General features: G+C 45.1%; 1 protein-coding gene across 1 annotated transcript in view; it reads left to right on the top strand.

The window, feature by feature from the left end:
• Ush2a (usherin) overlaps positions 1 to 20,281 on the top strand; it is a 697,985-nt gene that overhangs the window by 645,497 nt on the left and 32,207 nt on the right. The window contains exons 62-63 of the mRNA XM_059281179.1: positions 1,816 to 3,332; positions 6,925 to 7,246. Coding sequence (XP_059137162.1) covers positions 1,816 to 3,332; positions 6,925 to 7,246 — 1,839 coding nt within the window. The remainder of the gene's footprint in view (positions 1 to 1,815; positions 3,333 to 6,924; positions 7,247 to 20,281) is intronic.

Here is a 20,281-nt window from a genome sequence, read left to right as displayed (position 1 = left end):
AGTAGTGCATGCCACACGTGAGGAGAAAAGATGCTGGACGTTATTGAGATGGTAAGCAACAAGAGAATGGAGACATGGACCTGGATTGGGGAAGAGCAAGGTCACTGCAACCTTGGCAGTAAGCTCACGTGCTAGAGGAAGACACCTGAGCCGAGTGGCTTCCAGAAAAGACAGTGACCGAGAAAGGGATGGTGGCAGCTCCCTGATGAAACTTAGGTGGGAAGGACAGCAGAGAAGTGGGACGGTAGACAGGAGATTGGGGTGCTGAGACTTTTATGTCAAAATCAATGAGATACTAGAGCACACTGAAACACTAATGGAAATCGCCAGAGAGGGAGGGAGATAATAGGAATAATTACAGGAGTGGAGTCCTCAGAAAAGGAGGGGGATTGGTGGCATGAGTGGCCTGTAATTGGGCATAGATACTTCAGTCATGGGGACAGAAGCCAAAATGACCACAGATACTCTTCAGCTTACCCTGGGACACATACAAAGAAACCCATGGTTAGGTGAAAATATTATTGAAGTGAAAATGTATACTGAACACACAACCTCCCTAGTACCAAAGTTCGACCTTGCCTACTTTAATTATTCTCTTGAACACTTAAATTAGCCTATAGTGGACCAAAAACCATCTCACATTAATACCAAACTGAAAGCCAAGAAAATGGCTGTTCCAATATGTCTTCTCACAAGATTATAGCTAAAACCTGGAAGTTGAGATACTTACAGTATTACATTAATACTTACAGTATTACATTAATACTTACAGTATTACATTAATACTTACAGGAGTGTGTTCCAGAGGTCACACTGGAGTAGAAGACTCAGGGGTGCACAAAAATGTAAAACATGTCATGGCAATAATATATACTATGAGAGCATGCCTTTCTAACTTCATGTGCTTCTCAATAGAGTATGTGGGAATGTCAACAACCAACTCAAGGGAGAGAAAAGCTTGTTGGCAGGTAGTGGAGAAAGGATACGATATAAAATAATTACTTTGGACAATGAGAGAGCAAATGCAAAGGGGAAAAATAGGGTTACTACTTGATAATTACCTAGCTTGATAATTTACAGACAAAGGTTAAAGTAAGACCAACCCAATGGTATATGTTGGCTCCATGTAACTACAAATGTGTACTATGGAGGTTAAGATTCCCTGTGTGATGAGCACACATGATTTGCACAGACCAAGGGCAAACACCACAATCAACTCTTCCATGACTTCAAAGGGAAAACAAAGCATTTCCCTCTCCCATTTTGTTATTAAAACTATGTAAATATGTGTCCATGTATTATATATACACATGTGACTATGTATGCATACAGTTACATAACATGATGTGAGCCTGCACACAAACACATACATATACATAGAGATGCAAATTTTCAGCCATAGCGTCCTGTAACAAGGACGACTAGCAATATCATTCCATTTCACAGGAAGCTCAGAAGAAGGCAGATTGTTTAGATAAACCCCGAGTACCCTAGTCAGGATGAGATCAGAAGCGTGGAGTGTCTATAAATAGGATATTTGAATGTTCTTCCTGCTGTTCAAACCTCACGAGGGCTATGTGAGCCTTAGCATTCCCCGGCCTGAGGTTTGGGTCAATGCTTAGATTTTATCCAACCTTTTAAAGTTTTCTGTAAAGTGGACTTTACACTAACTATGGCAGATCCCACTTCTAAAGTCAGCATTTGAATGCTAATGGATTAGGACCACTGGGTTCAGGCAGGCGGGTGTGACTGCTTTAGACAGCTATACCAAGAACCCCACACTACTGACATCCTCTTCTTCTCTTCATCCTGCAGGCATACAACATCTTCAGCGATGGGCTCCTGGAGTATTCTGGCCTGGGTCGACAGTTTCTCTTCAGGCGCTTGGCCCCCTTCACCCTCTACACTCTGACCCTGGAGGCCTGCACAGCAGCAGGCTGTGCTCACTCAGTGCCCCAGCCTCTCTGGACAGAGGAAGCCCCTCCAGATTCTCAGTTGGCTCCTACCATCCAGGCTGTGGAGTCCACCAGTGTAAGGCTAAACTGGTCTCAGCCAGCTAACCCGAATGGGAAGATAATTCGTTATGAGGTGGTTCGCAGATCCTTGGAAAGAGATGATTCAGGGAATGGGACAACTCAGGTGGATGGGAACATTGTTTTCACGGAACACAACACAGGAAGGGACTCTTGGGTGTATAATGACACAGGTCTACAGCCATGGAGGCGATATGCTTATAGAATCTGCACTTGGAATTCTGCAGGACACACCTGTAGCTCTTGGACCGGGGTAAGGTCATTGCAAGCACCCCCAGAGGGCCTTTTCCCACCTGAAATATCCTATGTGTCTATGAATCCCCCCAAACTGCTGATTTCCTGGATCCCACCCCAACACTCGAACGGCGTCATCCAGTCCTACAGACTTCAAAGGAATGGAGTGTCCCATCCTCTCAGTTTCAACGCCAGCACCTTCAACTACACCGACAGCCAGCTGCTTCCCTTTTCAACGTACAGCTATGCAGTCCTCGCCTGCACCAGTGGTGGCTGCCGTACCAGCAGAACCAACACCATCACCACTCCTGAAGCACCTCCATCAGGAGTCAGCCCTCCAGTTCTTTGGGCCATCGGTGCTAGCCAGATAAATGTGTCTTGGTCCCCGCCATCAATGCAAAATGGAAAGATTGCTAAATATTTGCTTAGATGTAATGGTCAGGAGTACATGGCTGGGCAGGACCTGTCCTTTCTGGTTTCCAACCTGCAGCCTTTTACTCAATACAATATCTCCCTCGTGGCCTGTACAAATGGAGGATGCACTGCTAGTCAGACTGTATCTACTCAGACAATGGAGGCCCCACCGGAGAACATGGACCCCCCAATACTGCAAGTCACAGGCTCAGAATCAATAGAAATTACATGGAAACCTCCAAGAAAGCCACATGGCCAGATCAGAAGTTATGAGCTTCGGAGAGATGGAGCCATTGTGTATACAGGGCTAGAAACTCGCTACCATGATTTTACCCTTACCCCAGGTGTAGAATATGGCTACTCGGTGACTGCCGCCAACAGTCAGGGAAGTGCCTTGAGCCCACTTGTCAAGGATCAAACCAGTCCCTCAGCTCCCTCAGGCTTAGAGCCTCCAAAGCTACACCCCGGGGATGCTCTTGAAATCTTAGTGGATTGGGATGCTCCAGTGAGGACAAACGGTGAGATCATCAATTATACCCTCTTCATCCGTGAGCTGTTTGAAAAAGAAATCCAAACGATGTGCATTAATACAACACACAGTTCTTTTGATACACGGTCACTCTCAGTAAAGCACCTGAAGCCATTTCACAGGTAAGGAGACAAGCTGGGCTTTCTGGAAGCAAGTCATTGTCCTTTGTGCCGTGCTTTGTCCATGCCAGTGAGGCTCCCAGGGCAAGATGCATATGTCAGCTCCTGAGCATCAGCATCGACAGTAGACAGGTCCCATTCTCATTTAACCACAGCAGGTGTTCACAGTCTCTGAAGAACAGAACTATTACACATGCCAGTCTGATGCCAGTTTCCCAGGAATTTGGGGAGTTTGTCACCTAGAGTAGGTCATGAAGAGATGGGGCCGACCCCCTGAACTGAGTTTCAGACCCTGAACAGTCATTAAGCTGAAAGGAGAGCTGGAGAGCTGGTTCAGTCAGTAAAGTGCTTGCCACCCCACCAGGGGGACCTGGGCCAGATCCCTAGCACACACACACATAGATGGGCTTGTTCCTGTAACCTCACATCTGGTAGGGTACATGAGGGGTGGAGGCAAACCCTTCAGGTGACCAAACCAGCTAGACAGACTAGTTGAGTCAGTGAGCTCCAGATTCAAAAGAGACCCTGTTTTCCAAAGGGAAGAAAAAAGTGTGGAAAGTGACTGAGCACCTTGTGCCACCCTCTAGTTTACACACCACACACACACACACACACACACACACACACACACACACACACACACACACACATTCATACAGACAACTAAAATATATCAGCCAGAAGTATACTGGCCTAGTATCTGTCTAGAGGCTAGCTCTCCTTCATTCAAATCTAACACCTCTTCCTGGGATAACGGAGGCTTTGGGTTCTGTGTCCACCACAGGCTGCAGAGCTCCCTCTGTTTTGAACTCCTGACTGGCCAGATGGTATCACTTTGCTTATATGTGCCATCCTAGATTCTGCCTGGCTTCTATGACATGCATGGAGGTGCTCTACACCAACACTCTTCCGGTAGCTTCCAAACTCCTGAGCACTTTCCCTCAGCCCATTTCAGGTGCCTGACATCCCCCAGAGAAAGTAATAAAAGACATTTTGTGGGTGAAATTTAGTAAAATGAATAGAATCACTTATTTAAAATAAAAAATTGAAGTCTGCCCAAGTGTTGATGTCCAGCCACCGCAGGTAAAACTCGACTATAATTATGATGTCCCCATGTGCAGATTAGACAGGGCTACGATTATCTCTGGTGTATCGTGCTGTTAGAATGAAGCATTCATGGTCTTATGCATCTACTCAGGACAATTATTTAGAATCATATTAAATATTAAACAGTAATTAAAAGCTCTTCAGGTATTCTCCACAGCTAATCTACATGCTATGTGAGTTGGCTTTTATCTCCCACTACTGAGGACATTTTAAAAGCCTATGTTGGGGTGGAGCTCTGCATTTTGTCAGGGCTTCCTCTTTACATGACCAGAACACAAGTATTAAAATCATACCCATCCTGCCCTGCTCTGAGCCCTGATATCTCAAAGGATTTCTGGAGAAAATGGCTTCCCAGATGTCTAAGTAACACTCTTTCTAGAGAAGGAGAAAAAAAAAACTGATGCGGCAGTCCTAGCAAGGACACTTAAGGATGCATGGAGAGGCAGCATCCTATCTAACAGCTAAACCTTGACACTGGTAAAATATATCAGAGTATCAAAGCTATATCATTTGATTCCTTGTCCATTTTGTCTTTGTGGGTTTCAAATGAAATTAGTGTGTTCATCTTTGAGCACCCCCAGCTGGTCAGTAGGAAGCAGTTTGGGAATCTTTGAGAACCAGAAAGAGAGTGTGGCTCAGGACTTTGTTTCTGTTGTTGTTTTAAGAAAGGGTCCCATGTAGCCCACTATGGACTAGAACTCACTACATCATCAAGGATGATCATGGGCTCCTGATCCTCATGCCTCTACTTTCCAAGTGCTAGAATTACAGGCTTGTGCCACCACATCCAGCTTTGTTTGTTTGTTTAAGACAGGTCTTGTGCAGCCTGGGCTGGCCTTGAGTTTCTGGGCTCCTTTCCCCCACCTCCTCGGTGCAGGGATTACAGGCATACAAGACTGCTCAGATAGAGCGGTGCTAGGGATTGAATCTAGGCCTTCTTCATCCATTCTAGATAAGCATTCTACCAATCGAGTTGCATCCCTCACTTGACCTAGGACTTTACAACTAGCCACAGATAATCCAGAAAAATTGTTCCTACATGGGAAGTCAAAACCAACAACATTGCTTATCAGTCTGACCCACCATACGCACTGGTGGATCTGCTCACTGATCAACTGGCAAATGCCAGCCTAGAGACATGTAAGAGAGGGGAGAGAGGGAGGAAATGGAAAAAGTCTGCTTTGGTTACATTTCCTGTTGCTGTGATAAAATACCCCAATCAAAGCAACTTAAGGGGAGAGGGCTTTTGTGGGTTCACAGATGAGTCTATCACGGTGAGGAGTCATGAGCAGGAGCCAAGGGCAGTTGGTCACATGGTATCCAAAGTGAAGTTGCAGGGTGAGGTGAGTGTCCAAGCTTAACTCACTTTCTCACATTTGCTGACTCTAGGCCCCCCAAGCCCAGGAAGTGGCATTGCCTGCTCTTGTTCCTGGATGGGTCTTCCCACTCCAGTTAACACAGTCAACATGATCCCGCATAGGAATGCCCAGAGGCTAATTATTCCTCGCAGGTGTGCCCAGAGGCTCTTCACTTAGGTGTTTCCAGATCCTGTCAGGCTGACAGTTCATGCTAACATTCACAAAGTCACAAAGGAAATGAAAAGCATAATTAAGAAGGCAAAAATGCAAAACGGAAAGCTATGGAGTGCAGCAAGCAGGGACAAGACGAGAGGAAGCAGTGAAGAGCAAGACACAGCTAGAAACCAGAGGAGGAAGCAGGGTCACCATGTGCGTTGGGACAGGTTGGGCCAGGGAGTCAATGGGGCATGGGAAGAGAGCAGCAATTGCTCCTGGCAGCCAGAGGCACTCAGCACTAACCATGGGGCCTTTGAGCTGGCAAAGGTTCCACCATGGAAATAGGCCCTTCCAAACGGTAGATTACCACCTATGAGACAAAACATAATTGATTAGTAGAGCTTGACTAGGTAGTGATAAGGTGTCTCTGTGATGGATAATCTAGTGTGTAGGGGAGTTAACTTTGCCCCCCAGAGGTCTTTGTGTGAGCTAAGGGAACCTGTTTCAAGATGTCAGCAATCAGGTGAGACGATTCATTACTACAGAGACTGTAACTCAGTGATGCCCCTTCATAATCTAGAGGCATTCCCAAGGAGTAGCGTGGCTCTGCCCACACAGATAGAAGGAGTCTGGGTCACATCAATGCTGTATTCTTCACTGCTGTGTTAAGTACCTTTTCACAGTACCAGAATTTTCTTGCTGAAGAGGAGACCTGGAGTTTCTTTACTCCATACATTCCTCTTTAGGCAAGAACTGACCATTAACCAAACAGATGAAGGTCTTTCTTTGAGTTTGCAAATTGGAAGATTGAAACTGCTCAAAACTTTCCATAAAAACAAAACTTCATCATTATTTAAAAGCTAGCTGTTCATAAATATAAACTCCTTTTCTTTCTCTTCTGAAAACACATGGTCTTTTAAAAATTTGTTCCCGAGATGTAAGAATCATCTGTGAGTCTACCTTGTTTCCTATAGGTATGAAATTCGTGTCCAAGCCTGCAATGCCCTGGGATGTGCCTCCAGCGACTGGGCATTGACCCAGACCACAGAGGTACCACCTCTGATGCAACCAGCCCCACATCTGGAGGTGCAGACAGCTGCAGGGGGATTCCAGCCCATAGTAGCTGTGTGGTGGGCAGGACCACTTGAGCCAAATGGAAAAATCATATACTTTGAATTGTACAGAAGACAAATAGCAACTCAACCTGAGAAGTCCAGCCCATTGTTAACCTACAATGGAAGCTTAAACTCATTTATGGATTCGGAGCTGTTACCTTTCACAGAGTATGAATATCAGGTAAGAACTCTGTATGTCTTATAAAACTCAAGCTGAGATGGTGAGCACCCACCAGAGGTTCCTTCTACACTGTTCCTTACAATTCCAAAAGCCACTTAGTGAAATGTAGTTTTACAGAGGGCTGTAATATCCTTTCAATTTTTCTAAGCAGTCAATGAGGGAGAAAAGACCATTCATATACACTCTTCATTTCTTGGTCCACATGCTTGGCTTTTCTGTGGGCTTCAGATGGATCCTTTATTATGATATGATTTCTACTGTTAGGCTTCCTTCCACCTGTGTTGCCTTGGTTATAAGTATTCCTTAAACCATCCTTAGGAAAATAACTCACATGTTGTAACAAAGCAAAATGAACCACAGTGGTAGACATCACCAGTCACTGTGCTCAAGGGAAAGATGAGATGTGGAGAGGAAGCAAAAGGCTGTACCTAATCTGCCTTTGGAAATCAAGAAAATTTAAAGACCAATCCATCTGTCAATCAGTGCTATTAAAATACTTCACATATCTCTTAAAAGACTAGGAATTAAGAATGGTATTCAGAAACTATTTTGAAATCTATGAGGCTTTATGTGAGGCTTTGTTTTGCCCTTGGGTCTGCATACACTATTCCTGCAGCAGCCATGCCATTTCCTAAGGAGGATGGATGTGCTGTCACACTGTCTTCTAGACAAGCAATGCACACAGGGTTACACTCAGCCGCACGCTCACCGGGGGCTTGATTTTACCCATCTCGGAATTTTGAGAGACAAAGGTTAGAAGTCTTGATAGAATTACCCCACAGCTCACATTCAAAGTCTCTTTTCCACTCCGTCTCCAAGCACCGCCCTTCCGCGGTCCCTTCAGTTTCACAGGCACCCACTGGGTCTCTTCTACTTAAGCCAGACTTGGTTTCTCAAGCTTGCAGTTCAAAGAAGCTTGCTAATGGATAACCCCTGAAGGTCAAGCAAATACCAAGAAAAATCTTCAGATTAAAAAAAAAAATTAAACCCAAAAAGCTTATGAAGAGGGCTGTAGCTCATTGCTAGAGTGCCTGCCTAGCAGACAAGACTCCTCAGGTTCTGTCCCTGGCACTGTGGGAATACAGCATGAGAGTGTGTGCTTGCAATCCCAGCACTCCAGAGGTTGAGGCAGGAGAATAAAAACCAGAAATAACAATAAAATTACCAGGAATGTGACAGACACGAAGAAGTGTGATGATTTGATTAGAGATAATGTTTTATACATGAAAAGAATATCTCAGGACAACATTGTATTTTCACGAGTTGCCTGAGGAAGTTAGTATTGAAAATGTAAATCAGCTCTTGAATTGAGGATATATACAAACATAAATCCAAGTTTATTGTTTGTAATTACAAATCTAAAAACTCTCTTAAAAGCAAGAGTGTTCTCTTGGTTAGATGCCAACTGTTTGGTTGCAAGACCTAATCAAAATAGATGGGAGGCTATTGATAGTATTCATTGACTTTTCCTACTTACATATGTGTCCACAGAAATATTGTTCTATGATAAGATAGCTACTCAGATAATGCTGGAGCAATTATAGAGTGAACAGGAGATACACTTTGTTACCTTCTGCCGGGCAGTGGTGGTACACGCCTTTAATCCCAGCAGGTGGAGGCAGGTGGATCTCTGTGAGTTCTAGGCCAGCCTGATCTACAGAGCAAGTTCCAGGACAGCCAGGGCTACACAGAGAAACCTTGTCCTAAAAAATCAAAACAAAACAAAAATAACAAACTCTGTTACCTTCTTATTATTAAATGTGTGTGTGTGTGTGTGTGTGTGTGTGTGTGTGTGTGTGTGTGCTGCCTATGGAGGCCAATAGAGGGCACTTGATCCGCTTGAGCTAAAGTTACAGGCACTTGTGTGTACTAGGAACCAAGCTCAGGTCCGCTGCAAATGCAGCAATCACTCTTAACTGCCGAGTCTTCTCTGAAGCCCCTCAAAATAATCCGGAGGCACAGCAAACTGGAAGGTTGCGAATAGGATTGTGGCTTGTGTCAGTAAAGAGCAATTACCTCCTTGCCACTCTCAGAATCAGAACACTGTTAGAAAGGGCTGGGTCCTGCATGGCCTTCCCTTTGTTCTTTTCTCATTAGCTTCATGAGAAAGTGTGCAGTTGTCAAAGATCCCCCGGTTCTCAATTGGGGTCTTGAATAGATGGAACTGGCATGGGCTCTTTGGATAGCAGTAAACACTGAGATATGAATATAAACTACTGATTACAGCTCCCTTGGCCTGTGCTGTGTCACTGGGGTAAAGCAGGACTACATATCTGTAGAAGTCTTGGCTTCATTTTAAGGCATTTACATTCGAGTCCTGTGTTGTGTCTCTAGTTAGGTTTCTCATCAGGAGTGAAGGATGGCCAAGGAACCCACATCAGAGGCCAAGGTGAGTTGAAGACCTCATAGGGTGCTGTTGCTTTTGTAACTACTCCTGTTGGCTTTGAGTCACAGTCTTCTCTGATACTCACTTCTCCTAAGTTGTTCACATTGCAAGTGTGAGCTATCACATGTGACTTACTCTAGTTTGTTTTTGAGACAGGGTCTCACTGTAGCCCTGTGTGGCCTGGAACTCAAATGTGGACCCTGCTGGCCTTGAACTTATGGACAGCCATCTTCCTCTTCAAATGTTGGCATTCAAGTCAAGCACCACAATGGGTATTCATCCAACTCTTCTTAAAGAAGAGCCCTACTCTTTACCTATGGAGGTAGAAATTAGGTCAGCATTTCCTGGGGAAGTTCCTGTCTCCATCAAACAGTGTGTTTTCCTTGTAACCCCTTTTTTATTCCCATCATTGTGGCCTTGTTTTGGTGTGTTTCTCTCACTCTTTGGAGGTTAAGAGTTAACACTGTGGAAAATAAGACTTTTCGTGTTGAGGAAAGTTGAGTCATTTCCAATTCAACACAGCTCCTGGGGGTCTGAGATTCTGAAGGACCAAACACTTAAAGATAAATTGTAAAAAAAAGAAAAGCACATATGATATAAAATCTGAATGGAGGGCGTTAGGAAACGCCTGTTTGTATTTCACAAGGATGGGTAGGTGGCTTTGTGGAACAATTTATGCAGAGTCCTAGTGCATCCAATGGTCTATGTGAGTGTCTGCTGGAATCTGAGTCTTAACCCCATACCTGTGTTTTCATGCCTCTGTGCTGAATGAAATCCTTTTAGGAAAAGACTGTTCTTTAAACAGATATCACATGGCTGTTATACAGAGCCATCTACACACTCAATTGGTATTTTCTCCTACAATACCACTTTCTACTTTGAACCCTTCCCAATTGGACTGTGTTGAGCTATACTCTTTATACCTCGAACTTCTGTCAGAAAGTTCTTGATGAATGAACAAGCACGTTAGGACAGTGGTCTTCCCATAGGCCTCAGGAAGAACTTGGTGAGCTTCCCTCCTGAGCTGTCTCAGGGTTTTGCAGAGTTGAGGGTGGAACCCAGGGCTTTGCACATGCGAGCTGAGCAAGGCTTCCACCACTGAGCTCTGCCCCCAGCCCTGCACTTTAGCTTTTACCTCAGGGAGAGATGTCTGGCTAATGAGCAGCTCTAGGTAATTCTGCATTCAGATTCCTACTCTCGCTTAAGGCAATGACTCACCACGGAGTTGCTGGGGCCTGCCAGGGCTCCCTTTCACTGACTCGTGCTGACAAGGACTTAATTAGCTCTCCTGAAACTTCCCCACATTGACAGATTTTTGCAGTAAGCACCTACACACACTCAGAGGCTCTGAGGGCTTCTGGTGCCTGGTGACTGGGTGACTGAGAAGTTACAGCTTGGCCTTGCAGAAGATTTGCTGACTCACTGATGTGAAGTTCTGGTCTTGGGGCTAAGGCTGAGGGAGCCAGGGCATGCTGGAAGCTGCTACTTTCTAATCAACCAACATTGTTCCCCAAAAAGAGGATGAAGGAAATGTTGTGAAGGAAACACAGAGGGGATCCTTACAGTCCCCACCAAAGGCAGATGGATTAAAACCTCAGTCCGATACTGTGGGTCCCCACCAAAGCTACCAAAGTGCCGGCAACGAGCTAGAGGAGGAAGGCGAGAGACAGTGGTATCTAGCCTTCTGGATATTTGAGCAATTTAGCTTCTTCATGCCTTCCCTGGTAATCTTAGTCTGCACTTGTCATAACAGAATGTCTCAGACAATGCTGCTTATACTGGAAATATTTATCGTTCATAGTTCTGGAGATTTGGAAATCCAAGGCCCAGGTGCCCATAGCTTCCATGTCTAATGAGGGACCACTCAGCTTTGTAAAACACCATCTTCTTGTCATATCTCACAATGCAGGTGAAAAGGGAGAGGAAGAGGGCAGGAGGAAGAGGACACAGAGGGAGAGTCCAGTTTCCCTCAGAAGGGTACCAATCCCATCTGTGAGGGCCCCATCCAGCAGGAACTCATCATTAAGACCTAACTCCAAATACCAATACACTGAGACCAAGACTCAACATGTGGGTTTTCAGGGGCTCATTTAGCACACAGCATCCCATTATAAGTAGTTCTTCTCTCCAGCCCCAAGTTCTAGAAAGGGTAAGCTACAAGAGAACGAAGAAATTCACATCAAGTTTTACCTTTTATTTATATTTATTCATTTATTTATTTATTTTGAGACAGGGCTCTGCTATTGTAGCCCTGGCTGGACTTGAACTCACCAAGATCTGCCTGCCTCTGTCTGCAGAGCGCTGAGATTAAAGGCATGTGCCACCACACCCTGTGTTAATTTTACCTTCTCTTGATAGACCTATGTAATCTATAGCTTGTGAAACTTGACAAGATAAACCCCAACCCAAAGCACTTTCATTTGACAACAGTGTTTAGCTTTAAATTGTGCTGATACAAATGAGACTGTGGGACCATCTTCAGGAAGAAAAGGAACGGTCAGGTATAATTTATCCTGGAACCCAGAGGAAAGGACAGGCAGACAGACACACAGACAGGAGGCTAGGGTCGGGAAGGGTGTGTGAGTTTCTCAGGCTGTAAACATCCAGGAGGAGAAGGAGGAAGCTGCAGTTGCTAGTTTTGTACACACTGATCAATCAGTGTGACACTCACACTTGAAGAGAGCGAGGCGTGGCCTGAGCCTGGCCACCATGAGGAAAGACTTTGTCAATTCCCGTGAGTCCGAGGCCTTGGAGTCCTTGACACAGCCATGACATGTCAATAATATATGTTCATTCAAGATTTCACTCACTCAGGGCTTCCTTCACTCATAGCTACTCCTTCCTACTTCCTACTTCTTCCTTCAAAGATACTTCCTACATACTTCATTCATCCTTCCTTCCTACACACTACTCCTCACCAAAATGAGCATATGGACCTATCAGTAGTGATGTCTCTTAATATGACCTAACCTATTTACTTATAAATTCACTTTCAAGATTATAGAAACATCATAATATATAAGTATAAATAAGTAATAAATCTACTTCACTTGCAAGTTATGAGTCCTTAGTGTCTTGGAGGAAACCCATATCATCAATATGATATCAAGCCTGTGTTACAACCAACAAAGAGCAGCAGGTTGAGCTAGACTGCACCCAAGGGAATTGCTCTGCTTGTCTGGGGAGGAGACTAAAGAGAAGGACTAGACACCAGGCGTTGGCAAGCCAAGGCAGGACTAAGAGCTGTTGTTCTTTCTCTGCTCCGTCCCTCAGTCCCTCAGTCCCTCAGTCCCTCCCTCCCTTGGTCCCTCTCTCCTTCCTGCCCTCATCTTATCTTGTCCCTACGTAGCTTCACTCAGTACAATACATAGGCTTGCTTTGGGGCTAAGTAAGCATAAAAGTGAAGGTGCTCAACATTCCACGCATAGGAATATAATTCAACCAATATAATAATGGTTATTATTATTATCACCCTCCATCCTTAATAAGCAAGAGGACTGTCCTTTAGTCTTAAGCCTGTCACAACAGGATTCTAAACTTAGCCGGTTATACCACATGTCTTCCTAGGAACTGAGAGAGTTAAACTCTCTATGTGAGCATGCCTCAGCCATGGTCCACTTTCTCCATCAAGGCTGCATGGCATGTGTGGGAAATGCTTTCAGTCTGAGGCAAGAATTGCACAGTCCAGCCCCACACCAAAGACACCTGTGAAGGATGTGGATCCCTGTTTCTTCAACCTCTTACAACCTCTGTTCTCCAAAATAAAGCAGGGTTAGAGTCACAAAATTTGGGCTGGGGAGATGGCTCAGCTGTAAGTGTAAGCACAAAGCCCTGTGTTCAAATCCCAGAACTCATGTTAAAAAGAAAACCCAGGAATAGCCATGAACACTTGTAACCAAAGGACTGAGGAAGCAGAGGCAGAGACAGGTGCATCCTTGGGACTCACTGGTTGGCCAGCCCAGCTCACTGGGGGAGCTCCAGACCACAAAGGCTCAAAAAGAAGGTAGAGAAGGTAGAAGGTGGTTGAAAGAAAAACAGCTCTATACCTGTACACATGTCCACATGTACACACACACACACACACACACACACACACACACACACACACACACACTGAAAACCTTGGGTGACATTTAATTTTGCTTCCTTTCTGTTGTTTAATAATCAGGTGTGTTATGAGAATAGCATTATGTATTAGTAGGATGCCTGGGTCTTGGGCCCATGCTCCACCCTCAGCCTTTCTGTAGAGCCAGATGAAGAGAACTCTGATCTGTATCAGTGAATCTTTAATCAGCAGTAGACTGTACCAATCTCTAATCAAGCACACAAGTGGCCCTGAAGGGGGAGTGTGGGGGGCTCCTTCCAGTTCATCATCCTTGTCCTCAACTTCTCTCGTCAGAGAAACAATCAAGTGGTCACTTGCACAAGGCTGAGGACCCCACCCCCCACCGCCGAGAGTCTGACTGTACTTCTCTGTGCCGGCTCCTTGCCTTCTGATGCCATCCCCACACCAGACCCCTTTCCTAAGCATTTTCTACACCACATTTAGCAGCAACTTATCAAGCATGTTTTCTGTTTGGCTTTGGACTTGCGTTTAATTAGGTATTAATCTCACTAACGTATTTCTGACCAGCATGGAGGCTTCTGTTTGTTTAGTTTCCCCCACAAGAACTGAGCTCGCCCACCTCATCTCCCGCAGCTCAAGGTCTTAAATGATTTATCGATATCGTCTAACTCAGCCTGTCTGTGGTTCTGATACACAGAGCCTGAGTGCATGGATGGAACTTGGGCCCCCAAGACATCCCCAGGGATAGGGGACTCAGGGCTGTGGGTCACATCCAATTTGGCTTTCATCACTTCGTTCCCAGGGGAGCCTGTGGCATCCCTCAGGACTCTGTTCATAAACTACTGTCACTGTCAGTCTTTCACATTGCCTTTGAAACAGTTACACACACACCTGAACAGTTACACACGCATCTAAACACAATTACACTCACCTGAACACAGTTACATACATACCTGAACATAGTTACACACGTACCTGAACACGGGTAGAGATGGACTAATGTTCCACTTGAGGTGAAACTGACTGAACCTTCTGTAGTTGGGTGTTTGCTGGAAATAACATGTTAAACACCCTAGAAACTTCTTCAGTGGGGTGGAGATGGGTAACTGTCCCTGCCCTCGTGGCTCCTCACTGACAGTCCTGCTTCTGTGGTATGACCAGGAGAACAAAGACTTCTGTGTTAGTCATTTGCCTCCTTGATGCAATACAATATCAAACCAAAGCAACTTAAGGAAAGGAGTTAATCAGCTCATAGTTCCAAGGAATAAAGTCCATCATGGCGGGGAGGTCATGGCATCAGGAGCAGGGGTGGACTAGTGGCCTTTCGTCCACAGACAAGAAGCAGAAGGTGATGAGTGCTGGTACTCAGTACTCAGCAGAAGATAGTGAGTGCTGGTACTCAGCCCAGCAGAAGATAGTGAATGCTGGTACTCAGTTCAGCAGAAGATAATGCTGGTATTCAGCTCAGCAGAAGGTAATGAGTGCTAGTACTCAGTTCAGCAGAAGATAGTGAGTGCTGGTACTCAGTTCAGCAAAAGGTAGTGAGTGCTGGTACTCAGCTCAGCAGAAGGTGATGAGTACTGATACTCAGCTCACTTTCTCCTTTTTATTCGGTCTAGTCCAGGGCAGCCAGCTCAGGGAACCCCATCTACATTTAGAGTAGATCTTCACACCTCAGTTAACGATGTAGATAGTCCCTTGAAGGGATTGTCAGAAATCTGTTTCTTTGATGGTCCTAACTCCCTTCAAGTTCACAATCAGCATTAATCAGGCTCTTCAAGTCACCTGAAGTTTACCTACCATGTTCATACCACACACCCAGTTATGAAGATTGAGGAGGAGGCTAAAAACCATGGCCTCCACCACAGTTTAAAGTTTGGTTAGTAAGGACTGAGGATGTGCCTCAGTGACAGAGAACTTCCTTAACTTTCACAAGCTCCTGAGTACACTTCCTGAGGGCACTAGAAGGAAACTGGCTATGGACCAAGAAGCCCATGTGTAATGTATCTATAAACGTTAAGTCTAAACATAGATATTTAAGAGATCTGAGGTTACCTCACACCCCCGTGCACCAGCAGAAGAGGCCTCTGCTTCTTCAGAGCCACCTGTTCACCTCAAGTTCTTATGGCCACACTCGTTCCGCTCCAGACAGACAGCCCTCTGCACACAGAGCATAGCTCCATATAAAAGATCCGCGTGACCAAAACCCATTCCACTGAGAAGTGAGGAGGCACTGCTACCCTGTTCCTTATATCTCACGGGAGAGAGGGAAGGGAGGGAAGGAGGGGAGAGGGGGAGATTGAGAGATGAGGAAGAGAACAAGGGATGGAGAGCATACCCCATTGCTTGCCCACATGTGGCATTGCCTTCCTTGGTAGGATCCTTCCTGGAGAAGAGGAGCACCCAGCAGGCTTTTGTCTGCTGCTCTCTGATGACTGAAAAGCCACTGAGAAAATCTGAAGACTGCAGTGGATTGTATCAAGCCAATAGTGTAGTTCCACCAAATTCTAAATAAATGCCCTAGTTAAATGAAGTTATCGAATCCACAGGTGGAAACAAACATGGTTTTGTTAAATCTGACACCCTCAACTGCAGCCTCTGAAGAGGGGTGGGCCTTCTCCTTCATTGACTTATCTGTCTGTTGAGTACCTGATGGTAAAGATGGCCACAAACACCCAGGAAACTGCCCAGTTCTTTCCTTGACACCTGCAGAAGGATCTGTAATAGGAACTGGAAATAAGATTCTGTCTCTGATGGACCCATTGACTTGTTCCAATGTTCCTTTTGCTCATACTTGGTCACTTTTTTGGGAGATTTTAATTGAGAATAAGGCAAATTAGAAAATGCCATCTAATGAACAAATTTCAATATAAAAATATTGTGTGTGTGTGTGTGTGTGTGTGTGTGTGTGGTGTGCATACATGCTGTGCACACACGAGTGGGATTGCGGGTTGTGCAAGTTTGTGTCTGTATACAGAGACCTGAGCAGGATATCACTTGTCTTTCCATGTTGTTCTCCTACTTATTGTCTGAGTTAGGTCTCTCACTGAACTGAAAGCTGACTATAGATGTCAGAGGGCTAGCCTGAACCAAAAGCTGACTGTAGATGTCACATGGCTAGCAAGGTGTCAAGATGCCCTGGTCTCTTCCCCTTAGTGCTGAGGTTATGGGCATAGGCAGCTGTGCCCAGTTTTTTATGTAAGTCCTGGAGGTTTGAACTCAGGTCCTTGTACTTGCGCAGAAAACACTCTTATCCACCCAGCCATCTGCCCAGCTCAAGAAGAAAACATATTTTTGAAAGCCAGGCTTTTATGTATTCTCAACCCTCAAAGTTCTAGAGTAAAGGAAGATACAGAAAAAGCTATGGATTAAACTTAGAATGCTATAAGGGTTTTCAAAATTTTTACTGTTGCATAACAACTAGTCGGAATCCAGAAGTGAGTCATGGGTTGCCGTGCAGCCTTGCCGCATCCTTGCGTGTCTTTTCATGATGGTCACTGCTAGTGTCTTGATGTTTGCTGTGTGCTGAGGGAGAAATATGCGAAGAATTTGTCATGCATTAACTCATTTGTCTCATCTCCTCTCTGTTGCTCTCACAAATCCCATGACAAAGCAATTTAGTGGGGAAGTGATTGTTTTGGTTTATAGGTCACATTCCATCATTGAAGAAAGCCAAGGCGGGAACTCAAGAGGAACATGAAGCAAGAAACCACAGGCACAGCTGAAGGTTGCTCACACAGGCTCGTGTTGGCTAGCTTTCCTGGAATCACTTGCCCGGAGAACAGTGCAGCACACAGTGGTTTGGGCCCTCCCATCTGATTAAAACTTTAGACAGTCCCACAGACGTGTCCACAGACTAATGTGGTCCAGTCAATTCCTCAATCAAGGACTTGACTTTCAAATGACTCTAGGCTGTGTCAAGTTGAGAACTAAAGGTACCTAGGACCTTGGAGTAGTCCTGTAAGGTGGGCACTGTTACCTCTTCTGCATTATCAGGAACCGAAGTGACTCAGCCAATTACTCAGTTGAAGAGGGGAGAGGAAGAGCTCAGATCCCGACCCTCTGTAACTTTCTGGCCCCACTTCACATATTCCTCTGCTGAAGCATGGCTCCTTCATGCCTGGGAGAAGCACAGATGGGCTCCAACCTGGTGTAAAACTTACCGGTTCTATATCTTTAGCAAGTGGCTTTGTTTGCCATACTTTTGTTGTGTGTTATCTAGTATGCCGGTTCATTTTTGTCATTTGATACAAGCAAGCGACGTCATCTACAAAAGGGAATCTTACTGAGAAAATGTCTCCATCAGACCAGCCTGTAGGAAAGTCTACGAGGCATTTTCTTGATTCATGAGAGATGTGGGAGCGCCTAGCTCACAGTGGGGAGTGCCATCCCTGGGCATGTGGTCCTGTATAAGATGGATGAGCAAGCTATGGAGAGCAAGCCAGTAAGCAGCATTCCTCCATGGTCTCTGCTTCAGTTCCTGCCTCCAGGTTCCTGCCTTGTCCTCACTCCATGATGGAATATTTTATGGAAGTGTAAGCCAAATACATCCTGACTTAGTTACTTTTCTGTTGCTGTGACAAAACACCATGACCAAGGCAACTCGTGAAAGAAAACATTTAATTTGGGGATCACAGTTCCAGAGGGTTAGAGTCCATGACCAGCACAACAGGGAATATGGCAGCAGGCAGGCAAGCATGGCACAGGAGCAGAAACAGAGAGCTTCCTTCTGATCCATACGCACAAGGCGGGGAAGACCCTGAAAATGGCACGGACTTTTGAAACCTCAAAACCCAATCCCAGAGGTGCACCTCCTCCAACAAGGCCACACCTACTAGTCCAAACAGTTCCACGAACTAGGAAACAAATATACAAATATTTGAACCTATGGGGGCCATTCTCATTCAAACCAGCACAGACCCTTCCCTCCCACGTTGGTTTTAGTCAGTGATTTGTCCTAACAACAGAAAAGCAAACTGGGACTTCCGTAAAATGGTGTTAAAAAACTGATATCAATATGGATTTTGAGTGGTTGGGGTTAAAGGCATTATAATACATTAACACTTACACACAAAAACTAAAATATAATATTAAATGCACAGGAAGCATTCAATATCCAGAGCCCTGTAAAGAGAACAATTGGAGTGAGTCGGGAACTGTTCTGAGCACCTGTGAATGCAGACCCCGCTCTGCTCCACGAGGAGTGTCTCGCTGATACCTGACTTCATCTTCTACCTGACTTCATCTTCTTGGCTCTGGCCCTTACTCAGCACTAAGCTCAGGTTCTGCACACAGGGCTTTTCCTCTGTGACCTGCTCCTACTGATCTTTATTTGGTGCCCTCTGCTGACTTGAATGTGTAGCTTGAATATCACTCCTAAAGATCCAGTTTGAACATCACTCCTACAGATCCTTCTGGACAATCCTTCTGGACAGACTGACACCTTTCCTATATACTGCATGTGTATATATATAGATCATGCACATGTATGCTCTGTACCATCATTTCCTCTCTAGCTTGAATCATTACTTGTCTGTGTCTGTTCTTGTGGATTACCTCTCCTCACTTGGATGTTTGCTCCATCCTTGATTACTGTGGTATGCCAGGTTGGAAACCAGTGTCTGACACACAGACGTGGCTTAATCAGTATCTGTTAAATTCATGGATAATTATCTTACCCAGTGTCCTAGTTAGCATTAACTGTCCACTTGACACAACCTAGAATCATCTGAAAAAGGAGACCCGGTTACTCAATTACTGCTATTATCAGGTTAACCTGTCAGCATGTCCGTTAGGGATTGTCCTGGTTGATAACGGACGTAGGAGGGTCCGGCCCTCTATGGGCAGCACCATCCCTTAGCAGGTATATAATTAGCTAAGCATGGTCCCGTGAGAGAGTCAGAGAGTGGTCCAGCAATCAGCATTCCTCTATGCTTTCCACTTCAAGCTCCAGCTTGTATCCTTTGCCTAATGACCCTTGATGACAGACTATGACCTCAAAGGTAAGCCAAATGAGTTCTTTTCTCCACAGTCTGCATTGGTCAGGGTGTTTTATCAAAGCAATAGGGTTCAAACTATAACATCCAGTGAAGTGTACAGTCTTGGCTCACTCTAGCCACTCTGTGTGGAGACAGTACATACTTTCAGGGCTGCACCAGAGAGGCTGTATTTGTCATTGTATTCAATGTGATGAAATCTGCACTCAAAAAGTAGATATGGAGGCCTGTGACCTTTCCCCTCTTTTGATTCAGTCCAAAGCCCAGTGGTGAGACGATGCCACCTCAACATTATCAAGGTAATCTCTCACAGGCATGCTCAGAGGCCAGCCCAATCTGGACAGCCCCTCACTCAGGCTGCTTTCCCTGGTCATTCTAGAGCCTGTAAAACTGACAGGTGAAATTAACTATCATAGCATCAAGTAGGAAGGAGTCCTGGGTTTGGGCTCGTATCACACACTTCTACTGGAGAGCATGCCCTACACTTAGCAAATTGCATATCCTTCTATACACTTCAGTTCCCTTATGAAATGATAGTATTAATGCCCACTGCATGGCATTGTTGGAATGATTAAATACCTTGGTGA

This window comes from Peromyscus eremicus, chromosome 15, assembly GCF_949786415.1.
Source record: "Peromyscus eremicus chromosome 15, PerEre_H2_v1, whole genome shotgun sequence".
Taxonomy (NCBI): domain Eukaryota; kingdom Metazoa; phylum Chordata; class Mammalia; order Rodentia; family Cricetidae; genus Peromyscus; species Peromyscus eremicus.
This window is presented reverse-complemented; position numbering and strand designations above follow the sequence as displayed.